We start from the raw sequence: 23,768 nt of genomic DNA on the forward strand, positions 1-23,768 counted from the left end.
TTTTACTGGTGTATCTACCATTTTTACAAGCATATCTACTATTTTTACAGTGTATCCATCATTTTATAGGTGTACTTTCCATTTTACAGTGCATTCACCATACTTTAAAAGAGCCAATTAGTGTTTTCGTCTAAGGAGAATGGTCGCAGCAACAATGTAGGTATATTAGCAGGGCGAAAGACAAGGAAATGTCATTTATATCGAGCCGAGTGGGGTTAATATAACCGCGGTTATCCAGGCGACGCGGCAGGAGTGGCTGCCTCTTAATTTACATACAATCTGTGTAATCAAGCCAACTTTACCTGTGTAAACAATGCAAGACAAAGGGGTGACGTGTCGGTGTTAATTGTAGAGGCACTAATACCCTCCACGGCGACACTAACACAAAAGGACAAAAGCCGCAGCAGATACTACGAAAAAATCGCACAAGAAGCCGGATTATGGCTGAACACGGTGCAAAAACTCTCCCCAGTTTTAACAACAAAGTAGATATGCTTGTAAGGTGATAATATTGGCTCAGGAATTTCATCCATATTTATTCGATCTTAAGGTGCGGATGTTTCAGAAAGCGGTCGGTCAGTGTGGGAGAACAAAACGTCAAAGCCCCCCGATCACGGCAAAAGTTGCGAACACAAAAACCCCACTTTTTTCCGTGCCCAGTCTCGAAAACACCAAAACAAACTTGCACCGGCGTGCCTTATTTTATTAGGAAACTTTTTGTGCCACATAAAATTGTTTTCGGGCGCTAAATAGAGATCCGCGATGGCTTTGGAAATTTTTAGATTGATCTCCTGGCTGTGCACTAACGAGGTTAATGCAAATTTCAAACTTTATAAAACGAGGCTGTCGCATTAAGATGATCAAGTGTTTCTTGTGGGTACGACTAAATAAACAAACACCGATGAATACGATTAAATTATTTATTTATAGTAATGGGTTTATAAGTGTGACAGCCTGGAATGGCATGTTAAAGCTGTTCGAGACTTATTTGATGGAGTTACAAGAATAGACCTGTTTCGCTGGTGCATGTCTAATTATGGTAATAAGCGGATCGCGTGATTGACAGCTTTCCAACGGCACTAGAAGTCACTTAGAAATTTCGACATGTTATGCAGATAATCGTACTATTGGTGTGATAATCATATCACAATTTTCATTTAATTTAGCGGCCCCGACGATCTGTGCCACGATAACATTTTCAGGCATTTCTTTTTAACTCGAACTACCCCTTATTTGATTCAACTCAGTAAATTATATATGGGGAATAAAAAACTACGTTTATATTGTCATTCCTCAAATAAATAATGCTTAAAAAGGAAAATGGGGAAGATAAGAGAAGACAAGAGAAGAAGAGAAGAGAAGAGAAGAGAAGAAGAGAAGAAGAGAAGAGAAGAAGAGAAGAGAAGAGAAGAGAAGAGGAGAAGAGAAGAAGAGAAGAGAAGAGAAGAGAAGAAGAGAAGAGAAGAAGAGAAGAGAAGAGAAGACAAGAGAAGAGAAGAGAAGGGAAGAGAAGAGATTAGAGGAGAAAAGAAGAGAAGAGAAGAGAAGAAAGGAAGAAAAGAGAAGAGAGGAGAAGGGAAGAGAAGAGAAGAGAGGAGAAGAGAAGAAGAGAAGAGAGGAAGAGAAGAGGGGAAGAGAAGAGAATAGAAGAAAGGAAGAGGAGAGAAGAAGAGAAGGGAAAGAAGGAAAGAGATGAGAAGAGAAGAGTAGAAAAACGGAGTTGCCACATTGAAATGATTAAACCTTTCTTGTGTAATGGATTTATAAGTCTGACAGGTTGGAAAGGTATGTTAAAAGTATTCGAAACTTAAATGATATGTTGTGTAGATAATTATTTGTGTGGTAATCATTCACAGTCCAATAAGACCGACATTTTGTGCTACGATAACATTTCCATACATTTATTTTTTAACTAAAACCACCTCTTACTTGATTTAATACAATAAATTATGTATGGAATTACAATAGAATAAAAAAACTACGTTTATACTGCGATTCCTCAAATAAATAATGCTTAAACCTCCGCGTACATTTTCTCGGATGAACAGATTCGCTTTGATCTACTATTTCATTACGTATACAAATATATTCGTCGTGCTAACGGAATTTCTAACATGGCCGTGTGGTTTATTCACAACTTATGTTAGTTTGGAGTTTTCTACAAATGCAGTGACCATAAAATTAGTCCAAATAACTCTGAAGGATTCTTTCCAACATTGATTTTATATTTTGCTGGAAATGTAAAGCTGAGTTAAACACTCATCCCCCGAGTTTCAAATAAGAGAATGCTAAAAATGATGATTTATTGCCCGCTAAAATTTACGACGTGAAACTTAATTTTTTCCCTCTTTCCACCGTCCGACTTTTTCCTTGATTTACAATAAGAATCGGATTAATAAAAGGGTTAAAATCTAACAAGCAGTTGTTCGTTAAAAATAAAAACTGCTGATGCCATAAATCATATTTTATCGCCATCTGGAAATGCATCCTTTAATTATTCAAAAGGGCACTGGCTGTAATTTTAAACTTTAATCTCGGCTCCCACAAAGAACATCAAACGCTAAACCCACGCAATAAATTTCACGAAATCACTTTCGCATCACTTGAAATATCGATTTAATTGCGACCCCACTAGATACCATAACTCAACTATTTCACCACATTCTCTCGCACCGTTATTTGTTTTACTTTTCCACCGACGCTCGCACAATCGAATTATAAGTGTTTGGGTAAGTTGTACGAGGGACCCTTGTTCCAATGACAATAATGGCCTTTACGCCACCGAAGGATATTTGTGTCTTGTTTGTTTAGGGGCCTCTCGGAAGGACAAAGTTTAACTAAAAATTTGGGTCTTCACCCTTCTTTGCGGTGGCAAGTCCCCTGGCACAAGCTCGGCACATTTAAAATATAAAAGTTTATGTCTAATCTTTATCAAATTCATTCCTTCCACAAGTTAGGTGTCATTCAAATATATAGGAAGAGAAGAGAAGAGCAGAAGTGTAGAAAAAAGGGGAGTATAGAATGGAAGAGAAAGGAAAAAATGATAAAAGAAGAGAAGAGATGAAACAAATGATAAAAGAGAGGAATGAAAAGAAGGGTAGTAAGGAGAAGAGAAGAGAAGAGAAGAGAGGAGAAGAGAACAGAACAGAAAAGAAGAGAACCGAATGGAAGATTAGAGAAGAGAAGAGAAGAGTAGAGAAAAGAAGAGAAAAGAAGAGAACAGAAGAGAAGAGAAGAGAAGAGAACAGAACAGAAAAGAAGAGAACTGAAGGGAAGAGAAGAGAAGAGAAGAGAAGAAAAGAGAAGAGAACAGAACAGAAAAGAAGAGAACTGAAGAGAAGAGAAGAGAAGAGAAGAGAAGAGAAGAGAAAAGAAGAGAAGAGAAGAGAAGAGAAGAGAAGAGAAGAGAAGAGAAGAGAAGAGAAGAGAATAAGAAAAGAGGAAAGAGGAAAGAAGGGAAGAAATGACAAAAAACAGAGAAATGAAGGAAAGAATAACTAATAAATTATCATTTTGCTGAATAGGATAAAAAATCTAATGAACCAGCAAACATAACAATGTTTAATTGCGACAAGTTAAATAAAAAATGCCATTCCACTGACAGTTAATGGCGATGGGGTCCGCACCCACGACATAATGTCCGCGATGAATCCTGAAAGGAGGACGTCCCGAGAGTGAGGTGAGACCTGGAGGTCCGTCCGCAGGGATTAAAGATGTAAAGTTTAGAGGACGCCGTCGCTGGCTGACTGCCGTTAAACCCTTCCCCGTTTGTGATCTATCATTCAGATAACATTTCACCTATTCAAGCGAAAAAGTTTCAATTTCCACAGCCATGAATTTATGCAAAAGGATGCAAGGTCATCGGGAAATCTTTTAGACGTGTATGCGGTTCGCTGCCGCCGCCAACGCCGTCCCCGTCGCTTTTCACCCGACGTCCGTTCCGTGGATGCAACTTGAATGTTTTATTTCGATTTTCTTTCGTTTTTCAGCTCGGGGGACGTATTGTCCTGAAAGTTTGCAGCCGGTGGCTGTTGTCACTGATGTAGCTAACTTATTCTTTGACGATAAACTCCAACACCACGATTTATGGCCTTTGACGACTACACAACCATATTTCACATTTATACTTTATTACAAACAAATATTAATTAACACCTTTAATTATTCACTAATATTAATATGGTATCCAATATGCTTATCAATTTTTGCAGAAGTGTGTATATCATGGAACTCAAATATATCTATTTACAAACAGTACAGGATTTTGCTTTTAAATTCCATACATGTGTGTACGTGAATATGAATTTATTAGTCATGCGATATTCAAATATGAAGGCGGATTAATTTAAATCAAACACAATATAGTTCACCGGAAGTAAATATAAATGATAAAAAGTAATTGGGGACATGCAAAGAATGAGAAATCAACCTATATAGCTTTTAATTCACGGTTCAATAAATAAAAATCGTAGTCTATCTATCAAATGTGCTTGCTTGTAAAGATTTCACAAGTATCGATTATGTGCCAGAATAAAACTACCACCGTGTGACATTTAATTAATTTTGATGTATCGTGATAGTTCGTAAGTCATTAACTTTCAACCAATTTGTTGTTCTACGTTCTATGAACGCCCAAATCAATTTTTGATAATTAATTAAACCTCAACTAAGCAAAGTCACTTTATCGAATATCTGATTTTATTTTATAACTGAGATTAGTTCACCTTTTAAGGTTTTTAACTTACTTTATTTTTTGATTTGAATATTCTCTAATAATCATCATCAAGTAAAATAAATAAAAATAAAAAAGAAATGAAATATGAAGAGAAAAGAAAATAAGAAAGGGGGAAGGGAGGAGTAAAGGAGAAGAAAAGGGAGAAGAGAGGAGGAAAGACAGAAGATAAGAGAGAAGAAACGAAATAAGAAGTGAAAAGTAGAAAAAATAAAAAAGAGGAGAAGAGTAGAGAGGAGTAGATAAAAGTATAGAAGAGAAAAGAAGAAATGTGAAGAGAAGAGTAGAGAAGAGAAGGAAAGAGAAGGGAAGAGAAGAGAAGAGAAGAGAAGAGAAGACAAGACAAGACAAGAGAACAGAAGTGAAGAGAAGAGAAAAAAAGAGAACAGAAGTGGAGGAAAGAGAAGAGACGAGAAGACACGACAAGACAAAAGAAGAGTTGAAGCAAGAGAAGAGATAAAGAAAAGGAACAAAATAAAAGCAAAAATATAAGAGTAGGAGGAAAAGATATATATTTTTAGTTGTCTGTTTTAATTTTATATTGTTCCTATTAAGCAACTGAATATAAAAGCTAAAATAAGTTAATTGTGTAAACAAAAACTTTTCCATTTAGCCATAATCAATTCTTATGAACAATGAAATTGTGTAACGGTCGAATGGAAAGGATAATTAATATTCAAATATGACCAGCGGTAATTACTAATGAAATGTTTAGCGTTTGGGGATGCTCTCACAGCCAACCTATTATGTGTGGCTACGGTTAATGTTAATTATACAATTATTTTCAGTTTAGTATCAATTTATTGTACTGATGGACAGTCCTGCATCTGGTCCAGCTCAATAAACATCAATACACCTAGTTTAATGGACGTCGCCCATCAACAAGGACCTATTGGACCAATTCTTAGCACCACCGTCTCGTAAAATTATTGTAATTTCCGTGCGGAATGGTCCGAGGGTGAATGGAGAAGGGCTTCTTGAACTGCTTAGCTCCGTGCACTCGACTATTTAAATTTTATGTTAATTCTGACCTAAATAAAGAAGATCTGTGCAACTGCCATTGATGTTCCGATAAGGAACTTTATTTACGGGTCGTCTGGTGCGGACTGAAAAATTTATAACAATGCCCGTTCGATGTTTGTAATTATTGTTTTGGTTAGATTAGAATCAGTCCGGGACTTTTTCATAATTACAAGCCGAAATAGAAAGTAAACGGTCCTTACCTGTGGTGGAGTTGATGTGGAAAAAGCCCTCGGGATTGCCGGAGATAATCTTGTAGGTTATTTTCTGGGTGGGGTCTTTGTCTCCGTCGTAAGCCTCCAGTTGGAGCACGGTGCTTCCAGTCGGGCTGTCCTCGGCGATGTGGGGGTAGTATACGGGTTTTTCGCTCAGCGGCACGTTGTCGTTTTCGTTGAGCACCTCCACGTAGATCTGGAACAACATTCGTATTATTAAATCGTTAACGTATATGCATATATCCGTTACAACCGCAAATTCATTTTGGGGCTATTGTTAACAGAAACTGTAATTGACTCGAATTACAATCAAGTGAATTATGCGGTAATGATCGTTAATCCAAACGCATTCAATAAACGTTAGGTACATCTGACTGTATCCTCCACTGATTACTATGTACATATTCAGATAACATTGCTTTGGGGGGCTAAAAAGCGGCAACAAAGTAGCACACTCGGAGAGCCGGATAATTTTGATCCAGTGTAATTGACCGAGGTATCCATTACAATTAGTTTTAGCCAGCAACCGTACTAATTTTCGATTTAGCCACATAAACCTGTATGCACTCCGGCTGCCTTCTTCGCTCCCGACTTAAATTAGCCAGAGGAAATTACCGGGCTTTTGTATTGTGCAGAAGCACAGCGAGGCGAGCTTTTCGTTTATTATTGCATCTTTGTGGCGCAGTCGGCCCAACTTTTCATACGGCTAATATTAAATTTTTTATTTACATGTTCGATAACTGTTTCCGTTGGTCTCGTATTTCATAAGTCTAATTAACTTTGTGGGTGCTTTCAACTAGCAACCTCTTTGATATTAACTTTATGAAATCTTTCAAGGAACTACTGCTTACTTTGTGGGAATGGGATATATACACTGGAAATGTTACTTTTCTTGTTTTCCTCTCGGTTCTTAGTCTTACAAATAATTAACCTCTTCTTAACGCAGAAATTAATTTACTATTTTAAATTAAGATCCAATTTAAGTGCAAAACTTAATTTGTAAAGTTTCTTTTAATTAAAAAACCTAAACTGAACAATTATAATAGTTAAACAAATAAAAATATTAAAGAAATTAAGAAAACTGAATGAGTAAGAATTGAAAATGAAACAAAATAAAGATAAAAAAATATAAAGGAACAGGAAGGGTGAAAATGAGAGATATGAAGGGAAGAAGAGATTAAAGGAGAGGAAAGAAGACAACAGAAGTGAAGAAACAAGAGACGAGAAGAGACAAGGAGAGAAGGGACAGACAAGACCGAAGAAGAAGAGAAAAAAGAAGTTAAGATTACAGAAGAGCAGAAAACAAAAGAGATTAGAAAGAAAGAGAAGAGAGGAAAAGAATGGAAAAAGAAGAAATGAAGAGAAGAAAAGGCAAAAAAGAGAAGAGAAGGGAAAAAATGACAAAAGAAGGGAAAAGAAGGGGAGAAAAGTAGAATTCATAATAATAAATATTAACAAATAGTGAATTTCAATTAAAAAAGACAAAACTGAATAATTGTAATAGTTAAACAAATAAAAATATAAATGAAATGAAGAAAACTAAATGAGTAAAATATAAGAACAGAGAAAAAAAAAACAGATATGAAGAGAAGTGGAGATTAGAGAAGAAAAGAGAAGACAATAGAAGAGTAGGAAAGATATAAGAAGGGGCAAGAAGAGAAGGAAAAAGGAGAAATAAAGAGTAGAGGAAGAAAGAGAATTGAAAAAATGACAAAAGATGAGAAGAGATGAAAAGATAAGTAGAATATATATAATAATAATTATTCAGTAAATCTGCGTCCACTCAGACACACTGCTTATGATTGAATTTTATGAAATCCTTCAAGGAATTGGAGTTTGATCTTAGAAATAATTTACCTCTTATTAACGGCGAAATTAATTCAGAAAATGATGAGGTAAGATCCAATTTTAATCAAGTACAAAATTTTAATTTGTAAAGTTCCCCGTAATTAAAAATGACTTTTAGTAAAATCAATCGAAGAATCATAAAATTTTAATTAGGAAACACAAATTAAATTTCCGAGTGCGGCAGAAATAATTTGATTGGAACTACATAAAACATGAAACAATGTTCGTTAGGCAAGACGTATCATCAGTGGTGATGGGAGAAAAATGAGCAATGCACTGAATGATTAACGAAAAATTCCTCGTTAACGTAAGCTTTACTTTGGAGGCAAAGGCAAACATAATAAACCCTTTAAAGTTTTTAATTAAAATGAAAGATTTACATATCCATGTTTAACGAGTTTTGTTGGCACGTTTTTATGCGAGGAAAATAACATAAAAGTTATGAGGAAGGTGCCTAACAGGTCGTAATTTTTATTAGGTACCTCCACTTGACCTTTTCACTAAGACAACTTCTTTTTAGCACGGAGCCTTTCAGCGTGGCCGAACTTCAAACGGCGGACTAAAAGTAAAATTTGATTAGCACTAGTTGAAATTCAAGTGGAAAAGGCACAAAACATTTGAATGCACTAATTATCTTTATTACTATTATTATTATTACTGCAGTTTCAGGGGCTTCGTTTCATTCGTTTCCAGCCCGAAATAAATATGAAAATTCCCAATTACCCTGAATAGGAAGACATTAAAATTAATTAACAATTACAATATTATAATCAGATTTACGTTTAATAATAAATGGAAGCCGTGCAGCCAAACATTAAATTAAATTTAAATTGGTGCATTCGTATAAAATCCGTTTAACATCCATTACTTGATTGGTCCCTTAAACGACATTTAACGACGGAATAATCGGCGTGATGCAAAAAGCAATATTAAATCCGTCGCAAGGAGAAAAAGGCGCATTAGGACAATTGTTTTCCCGATGAATTTTACACATAAGAAAATGGACTCACCTCGACACTGGAAAATAAGGGGACGACGCCGTGGTCCTGCGCAAAAACGGTAATCCAATAATGACTTTTAGTTTCGATGTCCAGCACGGCCGATGTCTTCAAGTTGCCTGCAACAAAAAACTGCACTTTAAACTACAATAACAATTAATGGGTTCAGCAGGCACATGGCTTCAACCAATTTCTAACAGCATCAATAAAACGCGGTCAAATTAATCAAAATTTAATATCTGCTTACTTATTAAAGTATTTTATAAATGTAACGTTTATTATTTAGAAATTTTTGTAATTTATTTATGTATATAATATTTTCATGTATAAATTTATAAGAAATTTAATTTTTGCTTAGATTTTTAAGTATTCTAGAAATATTTATTATCTAGAAATGTTAATAATTTAGTGTTATATGTAATATTTTAATGTTTAAATTAATAAAAAATTAATTTTTGTTTAGGTTTTTTAAGTATTTTAGAAATATAACATTTATTATTTAGAAATTTTAGTAATTTATTTATGTATCTAATATTTTAATGTATAAATTTATAAAAAATTAATTTCTGCTTAAGTTTTTAAGTGTTCTAGAAACATAACATTTATTATCTAGAAATTTTAGTAATTTAGTGTTACATGTAATATTTTAATGTTTAAATTAATAAAAACTTAATTTCTGCTTAGGTTTTTAAGTATTCTAAAAATATAACAATTATTATCTAGAAATTTTAATAATTTAGTGTTACAATGTTTAAATTAATAAAAACTTAATTTCTGTATAGGTTTTTTAAATATTTTAGAAAAATAACATTTATTATTTAGGAATTTTAGCAATTTATTTATGTATCTAATATTTTAATGAATAAATTTATAAAAAAATTAATTTCTGCTTAAGTTTTTAAGTATTCTAGAAATATAACATTTACTATTTAGAAATTTTAGTAATTTATTGATGTATAAAATATTTTAATGTATAAATTTATAAAAAAATAATTTCTGCTTAAGTTTTTAAGTATTCTAGAAATATAACATTTATTATCCAGAAATTATTAGTTAGTAATTAAGTATTCTAGAAGTATAATATTTATTATTTGGTGGTTACAAACAATGAAGTGCACTTTAGACCACAACAATAATTAATAGCATGGCGTTAATTTGTAACAGCATCAATAAAATATTCATAGAAACATTTATTATAACGTTATCACGAAGGTGCAGCAAAACGAATGAAGTAGTAAAAATGTGGAGCAGACGCATAAGAGGGATTAGAACGAATGCAGTGTTTAGATTTATTTGAGTGCACTCTACTTCATAATTCCAGATTCCGCTGTTTGGAAAACAAGAAATATGTCCGTATGTGCATCTCGAATAAATACGTTACGTCTGTCTGAATAATCCGACCGGATTTCGCACACACTGATACGAATACTCCGTAACCGTAATTTTGTTGTACAACTTCTTTTAAATTGGACGATTAATTATTAGGAAGGGGATGAGCCAGTTAATTAAATTGGGAGCGATACTGGGTAGGAGGGTGGGTGGATGTTTCGGGGTCGAGTTATTTAAGTGAAAACAAGTGGAGATGAATAGTCGTTAATTTATAATGTATGCAAATGCTAAGTGAATTTTCCAAGTCGAGGACTCAGGAATATAGGTACATATAATCCATATTCCTGGTAAATTTAATTAAGAAGCGTTTCGCTTTGAACTCGTCTGCAAGTGCGGAACTAACATGTTTGCCTGTCCCAAAACGAACACGCCGCGGCGCCGTACTCCCAAACCACCCCCGTGCACCCCACACGCGACTAATGGATTTCAATTGCCTTTTTAATGTTTTAAGCGCATTCAAAATTTCATCAATTGCCCTCCTCCCTTTCACTGCGGATCTTTTACGCATTTACTTCGCAATCAATTTTAATAAATCTTCCTCGGCGGAGGCGCAGGCGGAGGGCTGAGGCCGAATGTGCCCACGTCATGGTGCCTTCATCAAATTCGCTCCGAAAGCTCTTCCATAATACTATTCATACTATTAATATTAGAGCTGTATTGTGTTTTACGTCGTCCTGTTTTGTTATGTTGATATTCCACAGTTTTAATACGTATTTGATGTTGTAAATATTTATATTAGTATTTTAGAAAATTCATTATTTTAATATACTCCTATTATTATACTTCTATTTGTAAGGACAGGGTGTTATAGAAGAACACAATATTAACGTTTACACGTACATACATATGCTGACTGTTGACCTTCTTCTTTCGTTTCCGGGATGTCGTAGTTTAACGTTTTCGGCTGAAGTAGGCAACTCAGACTACGCAATATTCCGGTTACATGTATTTATGTAGAAAGTTTAGTAATTAAATGCTATATTTAATATTTTAATGTTTAAATTAATATAAATTTCATTTCTGCTTAGTTTTTTTAAGTATTTTAGAAATATAACATTTATTATTTAAAAATATTAGTAACTCAATGTTACATTTAATGTTTTAATATTTAAATTAATAAAATTATAGAATTTTTATATTTGTAAGGACAGTGTGTTGTAGAAGAACACAATATTACCGTTTATTACAAGAAAATATCAAAGTACAACATGTATATCTCTTTCGTTTTCGGGATGTCGTGGTTTAACGTTTTCGGCTGAGGTAGGCAACCTAGAGTACACAATATTCCGGATACACATTTATATTTATACATAAATATATAAAAATTTAAGTTTTGCTGAGGTTTTTTAAGTATTTTATAAATATGACATGTATTATTTAAATAATTTAACAATTTATTGTTGTATTTAAGTATATAAGTATAATAATCTAATCACTTCTTATGAGTTAATGTTACTATTGTAATTATTACTGCTAAAATTATTGAGTAAATTGATTCCACTTTGAAATTTCGTCAGGTAATGTGTAATCGTTTGAAGGCAAATAATGATGGAGTGCACGTATGTAGCTTTAAATGTCGTCGCGTGTGTCTGTGTGTGTAAAAATGTCGATAACATAATATAATCGCGAGTTCCACAGAGACCGGCCATTTTACGAGCAGAGCCGGTGATGTTTCGCCTCCGGCACGTCCACTCCGTTCCGAACATCCCATCGTCGTCGTTCACGTCTCACGTATACAAAAGAAGCGGTTGCCCCGGGTCAGTGCCGTTCAACAATATAATCAACACCGCGGGTCCGACCGACTCGTAAAATTCCTAATTCAAATAAATTCCTAAAGTGTAAAATTTTGTGCAGCCGCTGCACAATTCCCCAAAACGGGGCCGGGCCTCATTTAAATTTAATTCGGGACTCAGTATTTTTCATCGGGATTATCCCAATCTCTGAATAAACATGTATATTGTATTTTATCGATTGCACTCTTTTTAAATTAGTGTTGGCGGAGGCCTCATTTAGATATGAAATATGCATATGTATAGAAAATGTTGTGTGTAAATCCGCTCTTGCGAAATAGAGGCAATAATTCACATTGTGAAACGGATATATTTTTTTACCGAACACTGTACAAGTTCTTTTGAACACGCGAAACCCATTTTCGAGGACCGTTCGAGTTTCTATGCAAAAATAAAACGAATGCATGCACGTAATCAGCATCGCAACACCACTCCAAATATTTAAATAAGGGCCGATGCACAACTTGTCGTTTAATCTGCCATTTTTCTCTCTTCGTGTTCATATTCATGCGAGTTCAAGTTGGGATTCCCCCAACTTCCCACCTCCAAACTAATAAAGTTTGGGCACTTTTTAAGCCTTGAATGACCATAAATCCATCAAGAGAAATAAAATATTGAGTTATATTCGAAGAATTCTAAAGAGGCATAAATAATGGGGAGGGTGTGCCGACGACACGATATTACCACTTTTCAAAACTATTATTATATATAACGAAGCTAGATAAAATGCAGCCCCAGCCAGGCTAGGTCCGTAAAATACACGGAAATTAAATCTAAATAATTGACGACAATAAACAACCCCAACAAACAAGCAAATATAACATTTTTTAGTCAAGCGCAGTGCACGAAAGGAATAAAATCAGCGGAGCGCATTAAAAAAAGCAGCAAAGTCAACTAGAAAGTTGTCGAGGGTAAATGCAGCTACCCAACGATGCATTTAACGTCCGTCCGCCCTTTCATCAATCAAATTTTCTGATGCTCTCCCCACAAAACAAAATCAATTATTTCTTTCGGTCGTCGTACGTACGTTCATAATTGAACGATTTTTATCCGTGACAGGTTCAATCAGTTTCGTATTTATGGCGTTTTTGTGTCGCACACAATATTCGATGTTCACTTTTTAAACTGGTTCAAGTCAATTTTGAAACAAACGTAAATATTTTATGCGCACAAATCGATTTAAAACGAGTTAGACGGAAGTGTTTTTGCCACTGACACTAAAAGGAAACCGCTATTTTGTTTGAAAAACGTTTTTAGGAAACGCGAGGAATTATTAAAATTGCATGTGACTGCCTTAATTAGTGATTTCGTTTAATTACAGTTTGTAGTGCAGCTGAAACTAATTAAAACGGTATATTTTTACACTAAAATGAGTCTCATTTAAAGAAATAATATTTTATTAAGGCACCCCCATCTGAAAACATAAATCTTAAATAATAAATTGAAATCGGCCCCCCAAGTTGAATCAACATGTTATTCCTGTGTGATCATTAGGCAGTTTTTTTTTTTTGGAAAAGTTCAGTTATACAAGCCGTAAATTACTAATGGGTAATAATCGGCTTATATCAGTGCAATAAATCACCCTAAGCGGAACAGCTACATATCTATTTAATCTACTAACCGGGCTCTTTTACAACTTTTTTCTACTTCTTTTTCCCTCGAATTTTTCTTGAGGAGAAAGGGGCGGTAAATCTTCCAACAGATCGATTCACTCATTTTCAATTTTAATACCATTCCTTTAAATCAAAGGGAATAAATATTATTTTATCTTAAAATAGACATTATTAACTAATTCTAACATATTAACAGTATATAACTATCAACAATTATTTTGAATATTATACATTATGCTTATAAAATAGATTATATAACCAAGTTCATACTATATTATTCTCAATTTGTACTTTAAAATCTAAGCAGAAACTAAATATTATTGACTTAAGCATCAAAATGTTAAGTATAACAATAAATTATTAAAATTTCTAAAGAATAATTGTTTCTAGAATACTTAAACAGAAATTAGTATTATGATATTATTAATTTAAACATTAAAATATTAAGAATATCAATAAATTACTAAAATTTCTAAACTATTTTTATACATCTAGAATACTAAATATTATATTCTAGAATATTTATTAGATTTCTAAATTACTTAAAAACCTAAACAGAAACTGAATATTCTTGAGTTGAACATTAAAATGTTTATTATTGATATTAAATTAAAAAAAGATTTAGCTAAAATTGATACACAATAAGAATAATGAAATGCACTCAGTATAATTTTATGAAATACTTCAAAGTGGAATAACTAATTAAGTTATAAAGCTTTCAAGTTGATCGAATGGTTAATTATGAAATCATTTTGAAGGAAGTATACAGTTAATTTTATCGCTACAAAACAACGAAGGGGAAAAAAAGGATCAATCAATGCATGCGTGTTTTAACATGAAGACAATAAGCCGTGGAACAAGGAAATTGATTCCATTATTAAAAATCAAAAGCAGACTTTCAATAAAGCGTATTTCATAAACACACCGTCGAAGCACAAACATTTTTCTTTTTTCGACACATTCTGTGATAACGACACAGTTTTGCTTTTACGGCGAATTTTCACATGAATAAGAAACAATGTGGAACAGTTGAAAGACTTTATTACGAACTCTTTTATCTAGGCAACAGTAACATTAGATTCACTGAACACCATTATATTCCTCGGGCGGTTCTTGATGAAGCCAACATTCGATTCCACCAAAGCTGTTTGTTTCTCTTCGGACAAATTTCATTATTAAATTTCCTCCTCCCTTTTCTTATAGATCTATTTATTAATTTCTGGTGCAGCTTAGAACAATGCTTTAATGTTTTGCACACGTAAAACAATGGAGTGTTGGAATAAAAATGTCTAAATGTAACTAAATGGAAAAGGGGGAGTTTAAGGATTTAAATTAATTCAAGCTTAAAATTTCCTTTGAAGGTGAAACAAAGAACATGTTTGTGCAAGACAGATTGTCTGCAGAATATTATTAGGTTCTCCTTGCATTCTTTAAAACTCAGAATTTGCAATTGTAATTAATTGGAAATATTGCCGTAAGCCCCAATTTGAATTTAATGTCTAATCGATGGTTGTGTGGTGTTTAGTATTAAGTTCGGCGGTGGACATTAAAGAAAAGAGTATCTGAGCTATTAACGCAAATTTTCTTGATTTTTCCCTTCGTTTTTGGCCGTATCGTAAAGTTTAACGGCGTCGTAAAAGGTAATTCTGGTGTAGTCGACGTAGTTTTCATTTAGAGAGTCGCGTTCACTGTTTCCCATGTTTTTAATGCCCTTTTATAAGTTTTGTTTTATTAACGCATTAATAACGGGCGGCGTTGTTTCGACAATTATTTTTACCAATTACAACATAAAAATGTATTCATACCGTTTTCGAAACGTGGTCACAAACAGTGCCTCGCAAATCTGAAATCTGAAACTTATGCAAAAGTTGGTGTAAGTAACTTTAACGAGTTTTGTAATCTTAATAAACTTAACTTATTAGCATTAGTTTCTGCACAATATTTTCACAAATAAAAACACCGAAACTTACGTGAATATTAAATTGTAGTCTTTAAAATTAATTGCTCAATAAGTACAAACTGCTCAAGCAATTTCAGTGTTACAACAATTATGGTTATACCTAATTTTTAATGTTTGAGTATACAATAGTATATACTTATTACTAATAAGTACTGTTAATTAATGTTAGAAATAGTAATAATGATAAATATGTAATAAAGTCGTGAAAACACTCGTTTAATTTAGTGTATTGGTTGTGCCAAAAATGAAGTTTACATTTCAAAGGATAACTGTAAAATAAACTTCCCCTTTTCCAAATATGTACGTTCCATTCGTTGCGTTCATTTTGTCGATGTCGATGCTCTTTATAAAAAAACTGAAAACGGAAATCTGTTATTGGTGTTTTTACGTTTGATTACTTTAATATAAAAGCAATAAAGCAGACAAAATTGACTGACTAAATGAAAAATCTGCAGAACATTTCACGGTGTTATTGATATTGGTTTTTGGGGGAGTTTGTCACTTTATTATTCAAATTTTATACTTTGTGATATATACTGACAACTAATAATAATAATCATAAATCTGTTGATTGTTGAGTGAAGTGGTTAGTTATTTAAGGAGTCCATCCCTTTGAATAAGTGTGCAATTTGACGAGAAAGAAAGGAGTAATAATCGACATGCAATATTGGAAAAAGACAAACTACAAGTGTTTTCGCATGCGACTATAATTTAATTTGATTGTACACTACAGCCAGATTAGATTTTGATATAAATTCAACATGCAACGCAGAAAGTACGTTTCAAGCTACAATAAAATTGTCATTAATTACCTTTGATATAATTAAACAGGGTAATAAACAACAAATCGTCCCCTTCTATGTTTGATTAATAAGATGAACTAATAACAACGTGAACACATTTCGAAATTCAGGACATTTTGTTATGCAAAAATCCCACAGTCCTAATCAGTATAATAAATTTCCCAAAAGACCGTCCAACGGAAATTAAATATTGATTCAACTATTCTATGGCTTGGATGTGTGTAAATATATCTGTCTATCGACTTACTCCGTAATACATTGCTAATTTCACATTTTCCAACGTGAATAGAAACAACATTCGTTCAAACTTTTCTCTGCGCATTCACGTACTTTTGATTAAATTAATTTACCAGTTTCCTACAATTTATTTCAACTTAATTAATACGTAATACAGGAAAGTGTATGTATTCATAAATTGGAAAAAATATATCAAAGAGAACTAACTTTATTATCTTCAAGAACAGTATGAAATTTTAATTAAATTATTCATTTGTTGCCATAATTTAATTAGTCCACATACACACGAAATTTTTATGTATTCACTAAAGTACAGGAAACACGGTAATTAATTAATTAATTAATTAATAAATGCAGATTGTAAATTTGGCGGTGGAAAAAGCACTTAAATGTGTGCGACAACTTAAGCGATATTTATAACGCTATCGATGGAATAATCAATCCGCGGTGTCATGTCACGTTTCCGGCTTGACTGCTGACAAAGGTCGTCGTAGATAATTGAAGAGGCGTCGCGACGCTCGCCAGACATTTTCATTTGCGGGGATGTCAAATTACGCGTGTCGTAACTGTGATTTTTTTACATAATTACCGCCGTAAATCTCCCATATTAATAACGTCGTAATATTGTTGAAAGTAACTGTGCATTGTAAATTAATAGGTGAACCACTCAACCGTCTGATTAAATCTGACTCCCCGAAGATCATCGCCATTTTGAACAAGTTAAATTATATTTCGTCTATGTCTACAACAAAATGATTTATAAAGTTAAATAGGCAATTACACACAAAAGTAACTTTTACGTGTGTTATAAGTCTATATAATAATATAAAGTCACTTTACCACCATCTGTATAATTAGATAAAGTACAGAAAATATTTTTTATATTTAATTTATATGTCTTTTCAAAGGTCATAAATATCAAAATAATAAAATAGATAATTTATTTAGATTTGACGTATCAATTGAGTAATGTCTCATTACTCAACTTATATAAATAATGAATACAAATACAAAACAGGACTAAAGTTTACTAATCAAAGGTAATTACATAGAAAAGCAATTTTTAGATGGATTACCATCTTTTATATAATTTTACTAAAAATATTTTGTTTTAAAATTTAGATTTAGATAAAGTAAAGAAAATATTTTTTAAATTTCTATCTCTTAAAAGGTTATACACTTCAACAGAATGAAAGAGTTAATTAATTTGGATTTGACAAATTGATTGAGTAATATATCATTATTCAACACATACAAATTCAAATAATCATAAGTAATTATACAAAAAAGTATCTTATACATGAATTATAAGTTCAGAGAAAGATATTTTGTTTTAAAATTTAGATTTAGATAAAGTACAGAAAATATTTTTTATATATAATTTATGACTTTTTAAAGGTCATAAATATCAAAATAAAAATAGTTAATTTATTTAGATTTGACATATCAATTGAGTAATGTTTCATTATTCAAAATTCATTAACCATAGGTAATTGCATAGAAAAGCAATTTTTAGAAAGATATAATTTTGCTAAAAATATTTTGTTTTAAAATTTAAATTTAGACAAAGTAAAGAAAATATTTTCTAAATTTCTATCTCTTAAAAGGTTACACACTTCAAAAGAATGAAAGAGTTAATTTATTTAGATTTGACAAATCGATTGAGTAATATCTCATTATTCAACCCATATAAATTATAAATACAAATTCAAAATATGATTAAAGTTAATTAATCATAAGTAATTATACAAAAAAATATCTTTTACAAGTTCATAATATAAGTTTACATTACCAACTTCTATACAAGTTTGAGAAAGATATTTTGTTTTAAAATTTAAATTTAGATAAAGTAGAGTAAATATTTTTTAAATTTACTTTAGGTAAATATCAAAAGAATAAAAGAGATAAAATATTTAGATTTGACATATCGATTGAGTAATATCGTATTATACAACTTATACGAATAATAAATGTAAAGTACAAGTTAATACAATCATTATTCAATAGTTGGGGATAAAAGTATTTGATGTTTGAATGAGACACGAATGCAAACAAATAAATGTTAAAATGATCAACATCGCATTTTTAGATAACAGGTAGGGAAAATTGACAGGCCAGACTCGACTAGTCGGCCTGAAGTGTTTGAATATTCAGATCGCGAAATGTTTATGCTCGCCTGCCGCTCTCTATTTACATAAAGCATGACAATGTAAATTGGCTTTCAGAGATGAATTTGTTTTAATAATACCTTCTGCGTATCGAGCGTTATTTCCATTATATCTTCGGAGAATTACACGCCAAACTCGTCAACGATTTTGCCCACTAATTAACGAAAAACTCCCCCATCCCCCAAAACGTTCTAATTTAAATGTGGCATTTTTTAAAGTACTTCAAAGTCGCCCAAGATGATTTCATCACGAAATTTGATTAAAGCGTAATGTTATTTCTAATAAACTTTTATTTTCAGCTCGTAAACTTTTATTTTCAAGTTGTTTTTTAATTGATATTAAATTTTAACTTTGTGGAAGTTTTCGAATCCATTTACCAATTTATCTGGCTGGTTAAAATGTGATCATTTACTTTTATAATGAGGGATTCCCCCCTTCCCAAAATTAACCGAATTAACTCATTACGTTAATAAGATATAAAACTCAATGTTTTGCAGTACATTTCATTAATTTTATTTTATTTGGCCCAATTATTATTTAATGTAAACATTGTCTAGTATAAGTGAATTATAAGAAGTGAGATGAAATTATTATAGAAATCTGTACTTGTGTGTGAGTGAGCCTATTGTCGTATAGGTGGCAGTGCACACCTATATTGCATTAGGCAACAATTAGTACAAGAAATCGTTGTTAAATATTATATAGGGGACAACATAGTCATAAACTGAAGTGAGCATGTGTTTGTACGAGACAATGTATGCTTAGTATTTGTAAATGCAGGATGATATCGGGGTCGTGTCCCGAGCACGTACAACTTTGTAGTCCTGCTTACCCGCGGAAAATCAAATATTCAGAGAATAAGTAAGGAACACGCCAACAAAATCGGAAATTGCAACCATATAAAAGTCCCACGACTGAAAACGCAAGCAACTTATAAATCAGGAATCCGCCTGATTCCGAAAATACGGCCGGTCAAACGGTGTCCGAATGATAAGGAGGCGATAGATGCCGACTAAAATATTCACTTTCGGTCGCCCAGTTGTTATCTACGATAGGTTCTTACGTCTTTTTAAATCGTCCCCGGTGTAACAATAAACTTCCGAATTTATTATTTATCCAATTGAATATTTGGGCGATCGTGCGGAATAATTTAATCATTGAATGAATCCAACAATCTTGGGAGCGGCAGAGAGAAAATAATCCTTAGAGGCGACATACAAATGTATGAAACTTCCATTTGACACTATTCATAAAAAGTTACTTTGTCAGTAAATGTTGAGCAGTAAAGTTTACATACTGTTCATAACTGTAATTAAATTAAAAACTTGCCCAATTATCTTTTCTGGCAAAGTTTTTACGATTGAAGAAGGAAGATTTAATTTAATAATTCAAGTCGATTAAAATTTACGGTATGTACGTATAAAAGTTTACGAGTGCACACATTGAGGTCAGCAGTTTTATCTGAAATATAAAGGTAACGTGTGTTTTTAAATGTTGTTCCCCCCACACCTGAGCAGCTGACTGACTGAAGTCGTCGAGGGAGGAAACGAGCCCCATAAAAGCGGATGAATATCGAACCGATGAAATGCGTAAGTGTGCGTGATGATACATCATACCTCGGACGGTTGGCGAAAACGCAAAATGAAGAAACAGAAATGGGGTGCGGCGGTGGTCCTCCGCTCCGCCACTTTTGAACGCGTTCATACTCCCCGCATCTTAGATCATCAATCTAAACAAACCGGTGACAAATGCCTCACGGGGGAGCGCGACCGACTTGTATACGCAACAACGTCCCCGATTCCATTTATATCCGTCCCGGAAATAGGTTGTTTATCTTAACGCGGATGCGCAACCTTCAAAACAAACATCGCATTTTTCACCTTTTTTCCTTCTTAATAATGCCGAAACAGGGCAAATCGCTGCTATCACCTTTTTTCAGATTGTCTCTTCGCATTTCTCCATTTTAACGACACAATACACACATAAAACTGTGCCCCTATAAAATATTAACTAACTGATACTTAGTATATAGTAAATACTACTACAATTTTATAGCACAAAACATTTTATTTACTTAAAATTAAATGTATAATAAATACTATTTAATGTAAATAGTAAGTTTACTACTCAATATACTAGTACGTTTATTAGTATAAAATTAATACTTTTTTTTAATAATTATAACAAAAGATATCTAGTATATACTAAGTATTATTCAATATATCTAAAACGTTTACTAGTAATAATTTTTTAGAATTTATATTTTTTATTAAGTAATTAATATTCAGTATTCCAAATATTATTTATTAAAGTAGTATATTTACTAGTATAAAATTAGTATCAGTTTTTATTATTCGTATTTCTTATTAGACAATTGATATTTATTATACATTAAATATCATTTATTATAATTAGAACAAAATTCGTAGCAACTTTTACTATTTAGTTAGAGAAAAATACATATCCAGTATATACTAAATATTATTCAATATAACTAGTACGTTTTACTAGTATAAAAGTAGTAATTTTTTAGAACTTATATATACTATATACATTCACACAAAATTCGAAGTAACTTTTACTATTTAGTAAATTGTGAAGTAACATATATTTAGTTTATACTAAATACTATTTAATGTAACTAGTAAGTTTACTACTTAATATACTAATACGTTTATTAGTATAATCTTAATAGAATTTTTTAGTAATTATAGCAAAATATATCTGGTATATGCTAAATATTATTCAATATGTTTAGTACGTTTACTAGTATAAAAGTTATAGTTTTTTAAAATATATATTTTTATTAAGTAATTAATATTCAGTATTCCAAATATTATTTATTAAACTAGTATATTTAGTAGTATAAAATTAGTATAAGTTTTTATTATTTGTATTTTTTATTAAGTAATTGATATTTATAACACATTAAATATCATTTGTTATAATTAGTACAAAATTCGTAGATGATTTTACTATTTAGTTAATGAAAAGCAACAGATATCTAGTATATACTAAATTTATTCAATATATCTAGTACGTCTATTAGTACAAAAATAGTAATTTTTTAGAATTTATATTTTTTATTAAGTAATTAATATTCAGTATTCCAAATATTATTTATTAAACTTGTATATTTACTAGTATAAAATTAGTATACGTTATTATTATTCGTATTTTTATTAAGCAATTGATATTTATAACACATTAAATATCATTTATTATATTAGTACAAAATTCGTAGAAAAATTTACTATTTAGTCAGTGAAAAGCAACAGATATCCAGTATATACTAAATATTATTCAATATAACTAGTATGTTGACTAGTATAAAAGTAGTAATTTTTTAGAATTTATATATATTATACACATTCACACAAAATTCGAAGTAACTTTTACTATTTAGTAAATTGAGAAGTAACTGATATTTAGTATATACTAAATACTATTTAATATAGCTAATACGTTAACTGGTATAAAATTAGTAACAGTATTTACTATTTATTACACTACAATATTAACTATTTATTTGGTATTAAGTAACTGAAAATTAGTATATACTAATACATTATTTAATGTATACTATATCTAATTAATTTTCATAGTATATTTATTTGACATATTCATTGGCAACATTCAACACTCATGTTAGTAAATTACAAAGACAATGAAAATATAAAATTACAAGCGATGAATATAAAATGCGATCGTAAAAAGGCAACTTCCCAAAAACACTCGAAGCCATCATTAAAAATTAACCCCCGAAAGTGCAAAAATATGTCTGAGTCCGCGATGAAAACGGAATTACTTCAAAAACTGTCCGTCACGTTCATGAATATTTGATATTATATTTTAAAGTTTGGGATCGAAAAGTTCTTCTATTGATTGATCCACGCACCCCGATGAATGATTAATTTGAGCCCGATTTATGAACGAATGAATGAATGTTTCGTTGTGTCGTTACGTATGCGGTACAAGGAGGTATGGAAAAATCAGTGGATAATGTGAATTATGAGCGTGTTTGGCAACGATATCATTTGTGACAAACAATAGATTAAACGTGACCAGGAAACCGAGGAAAAACTGATGGAGACGTCAACTGCGAACCAGATAAATTCGGTGGAGGCACGTTCGGTGTGTGCCAATGCGAAACCCATCAATCTTGGCCGCATTTCTGTCGGGGATTTTGTCAAACTTACGACCGCCCCGTACAACATCAAATCCAAATCTCAACATCTATTCAATTATATTAAATATTCATAATCAAATTAATATATGAATGAATGAATGTGAAAAATGTTTAACTAACTCAGGAACTGATACGACTGACAAAATGTCTGTTCTTCATTTTCCATCAGTAAAAAGAAAATGGTTCAATAGGTCCATGACATCAATTCCATTGATTACTTGACATATTCTTCGCCATCGAATTTTATTCTCTCCCATTCCGTATGTTCGGCTCGTCCCCTTTTATTTAAATTTTCCATATATTCAAAATTCTCCGGTTGTGTATATTTGTTGAGGGTCGCATGCAATATTATAAATACGAATTCCTTCTGTCCGCACCTTCGTGTGGGGACCCAAAAAAGTTCTTTCCCACCTAAAATAGAATGCAATTTATCTGCCGTCATCATAAACACAAAAGAAGTGGGTATGAAAATATTAAGGACAAAACGGGGAGAATGTAATGTAATGTACGAATGTTTAAAAACACAAAATGAAATACCATAAAACTAATTATAATTGTATCCTTTATACGTTTAGTTGGAAAAGTGATTTAGTAAAAGTAACACAAACAAAAGTTCAGCATACTTGGGAGTATAAAGAAATTCAACTTCCTCCTGAAATTATATGAATAATTCATTGAAAAGAATTCGCTCACAAAAGGGAGTTTCTTTCGCTACAACATTGCGGAGAAAAGGAAGTGTAATATCGTCTCTCCGGCTTATGAACGTATGAACTCAATTTTTGTCAGTTCACTTATTTTACTGATAT

The 23,768-nt window shown here is 31.9% G+C and overlaps 1 protein-coding gene across 10 annotated transcripts in view; it reads right to left on the reverse strand.

Moving 5' to 3' along the window:
• The window catches only part of LOC109603458 (fat-like cadherin-related tumor suppressor homolog), a 156,278-nt gene that overhangs the window by 21,959 nt on the left and 110,551 nt on the right, over positions 1-23,768 (reverse strand). For all 10 annotated transcript variants that reach the window (XM_049964835.1, XM_049964842.1, XM_049964837.1 and 7 more), the window contains exons 4-5: positions 8,826-8,932; positions 5,956-6,163 (exon numbers count right to left, since the gene is read on the reverse strand). In XM_049964835.1, the coding sequence (XP_049820792.1) occupies positions 5,956-6,163; positions 8,826-8,932 (315 nt within the window). The remainder of the gene's footprint in view (positions 1-5,955; positions 6,164-8,825; positions 8,933-23,768) is intronic.

The sequence above is a fragment of the Aethina tumida genome, chromosome 3 (genome assembly GCF_024364675.1).
Source record: "Aethina tumida isolate Nest 87 chromosome 3, icAetTumi1.1, whole genome shotgun sequence".
Classification (NCBI taxonomy): domain Eukaryota; kingdom Metazoa; phylum Arthropoda; class Insecta; order Coleoptera; family Nitidulidae; genus Aethina; species Aethina tumida.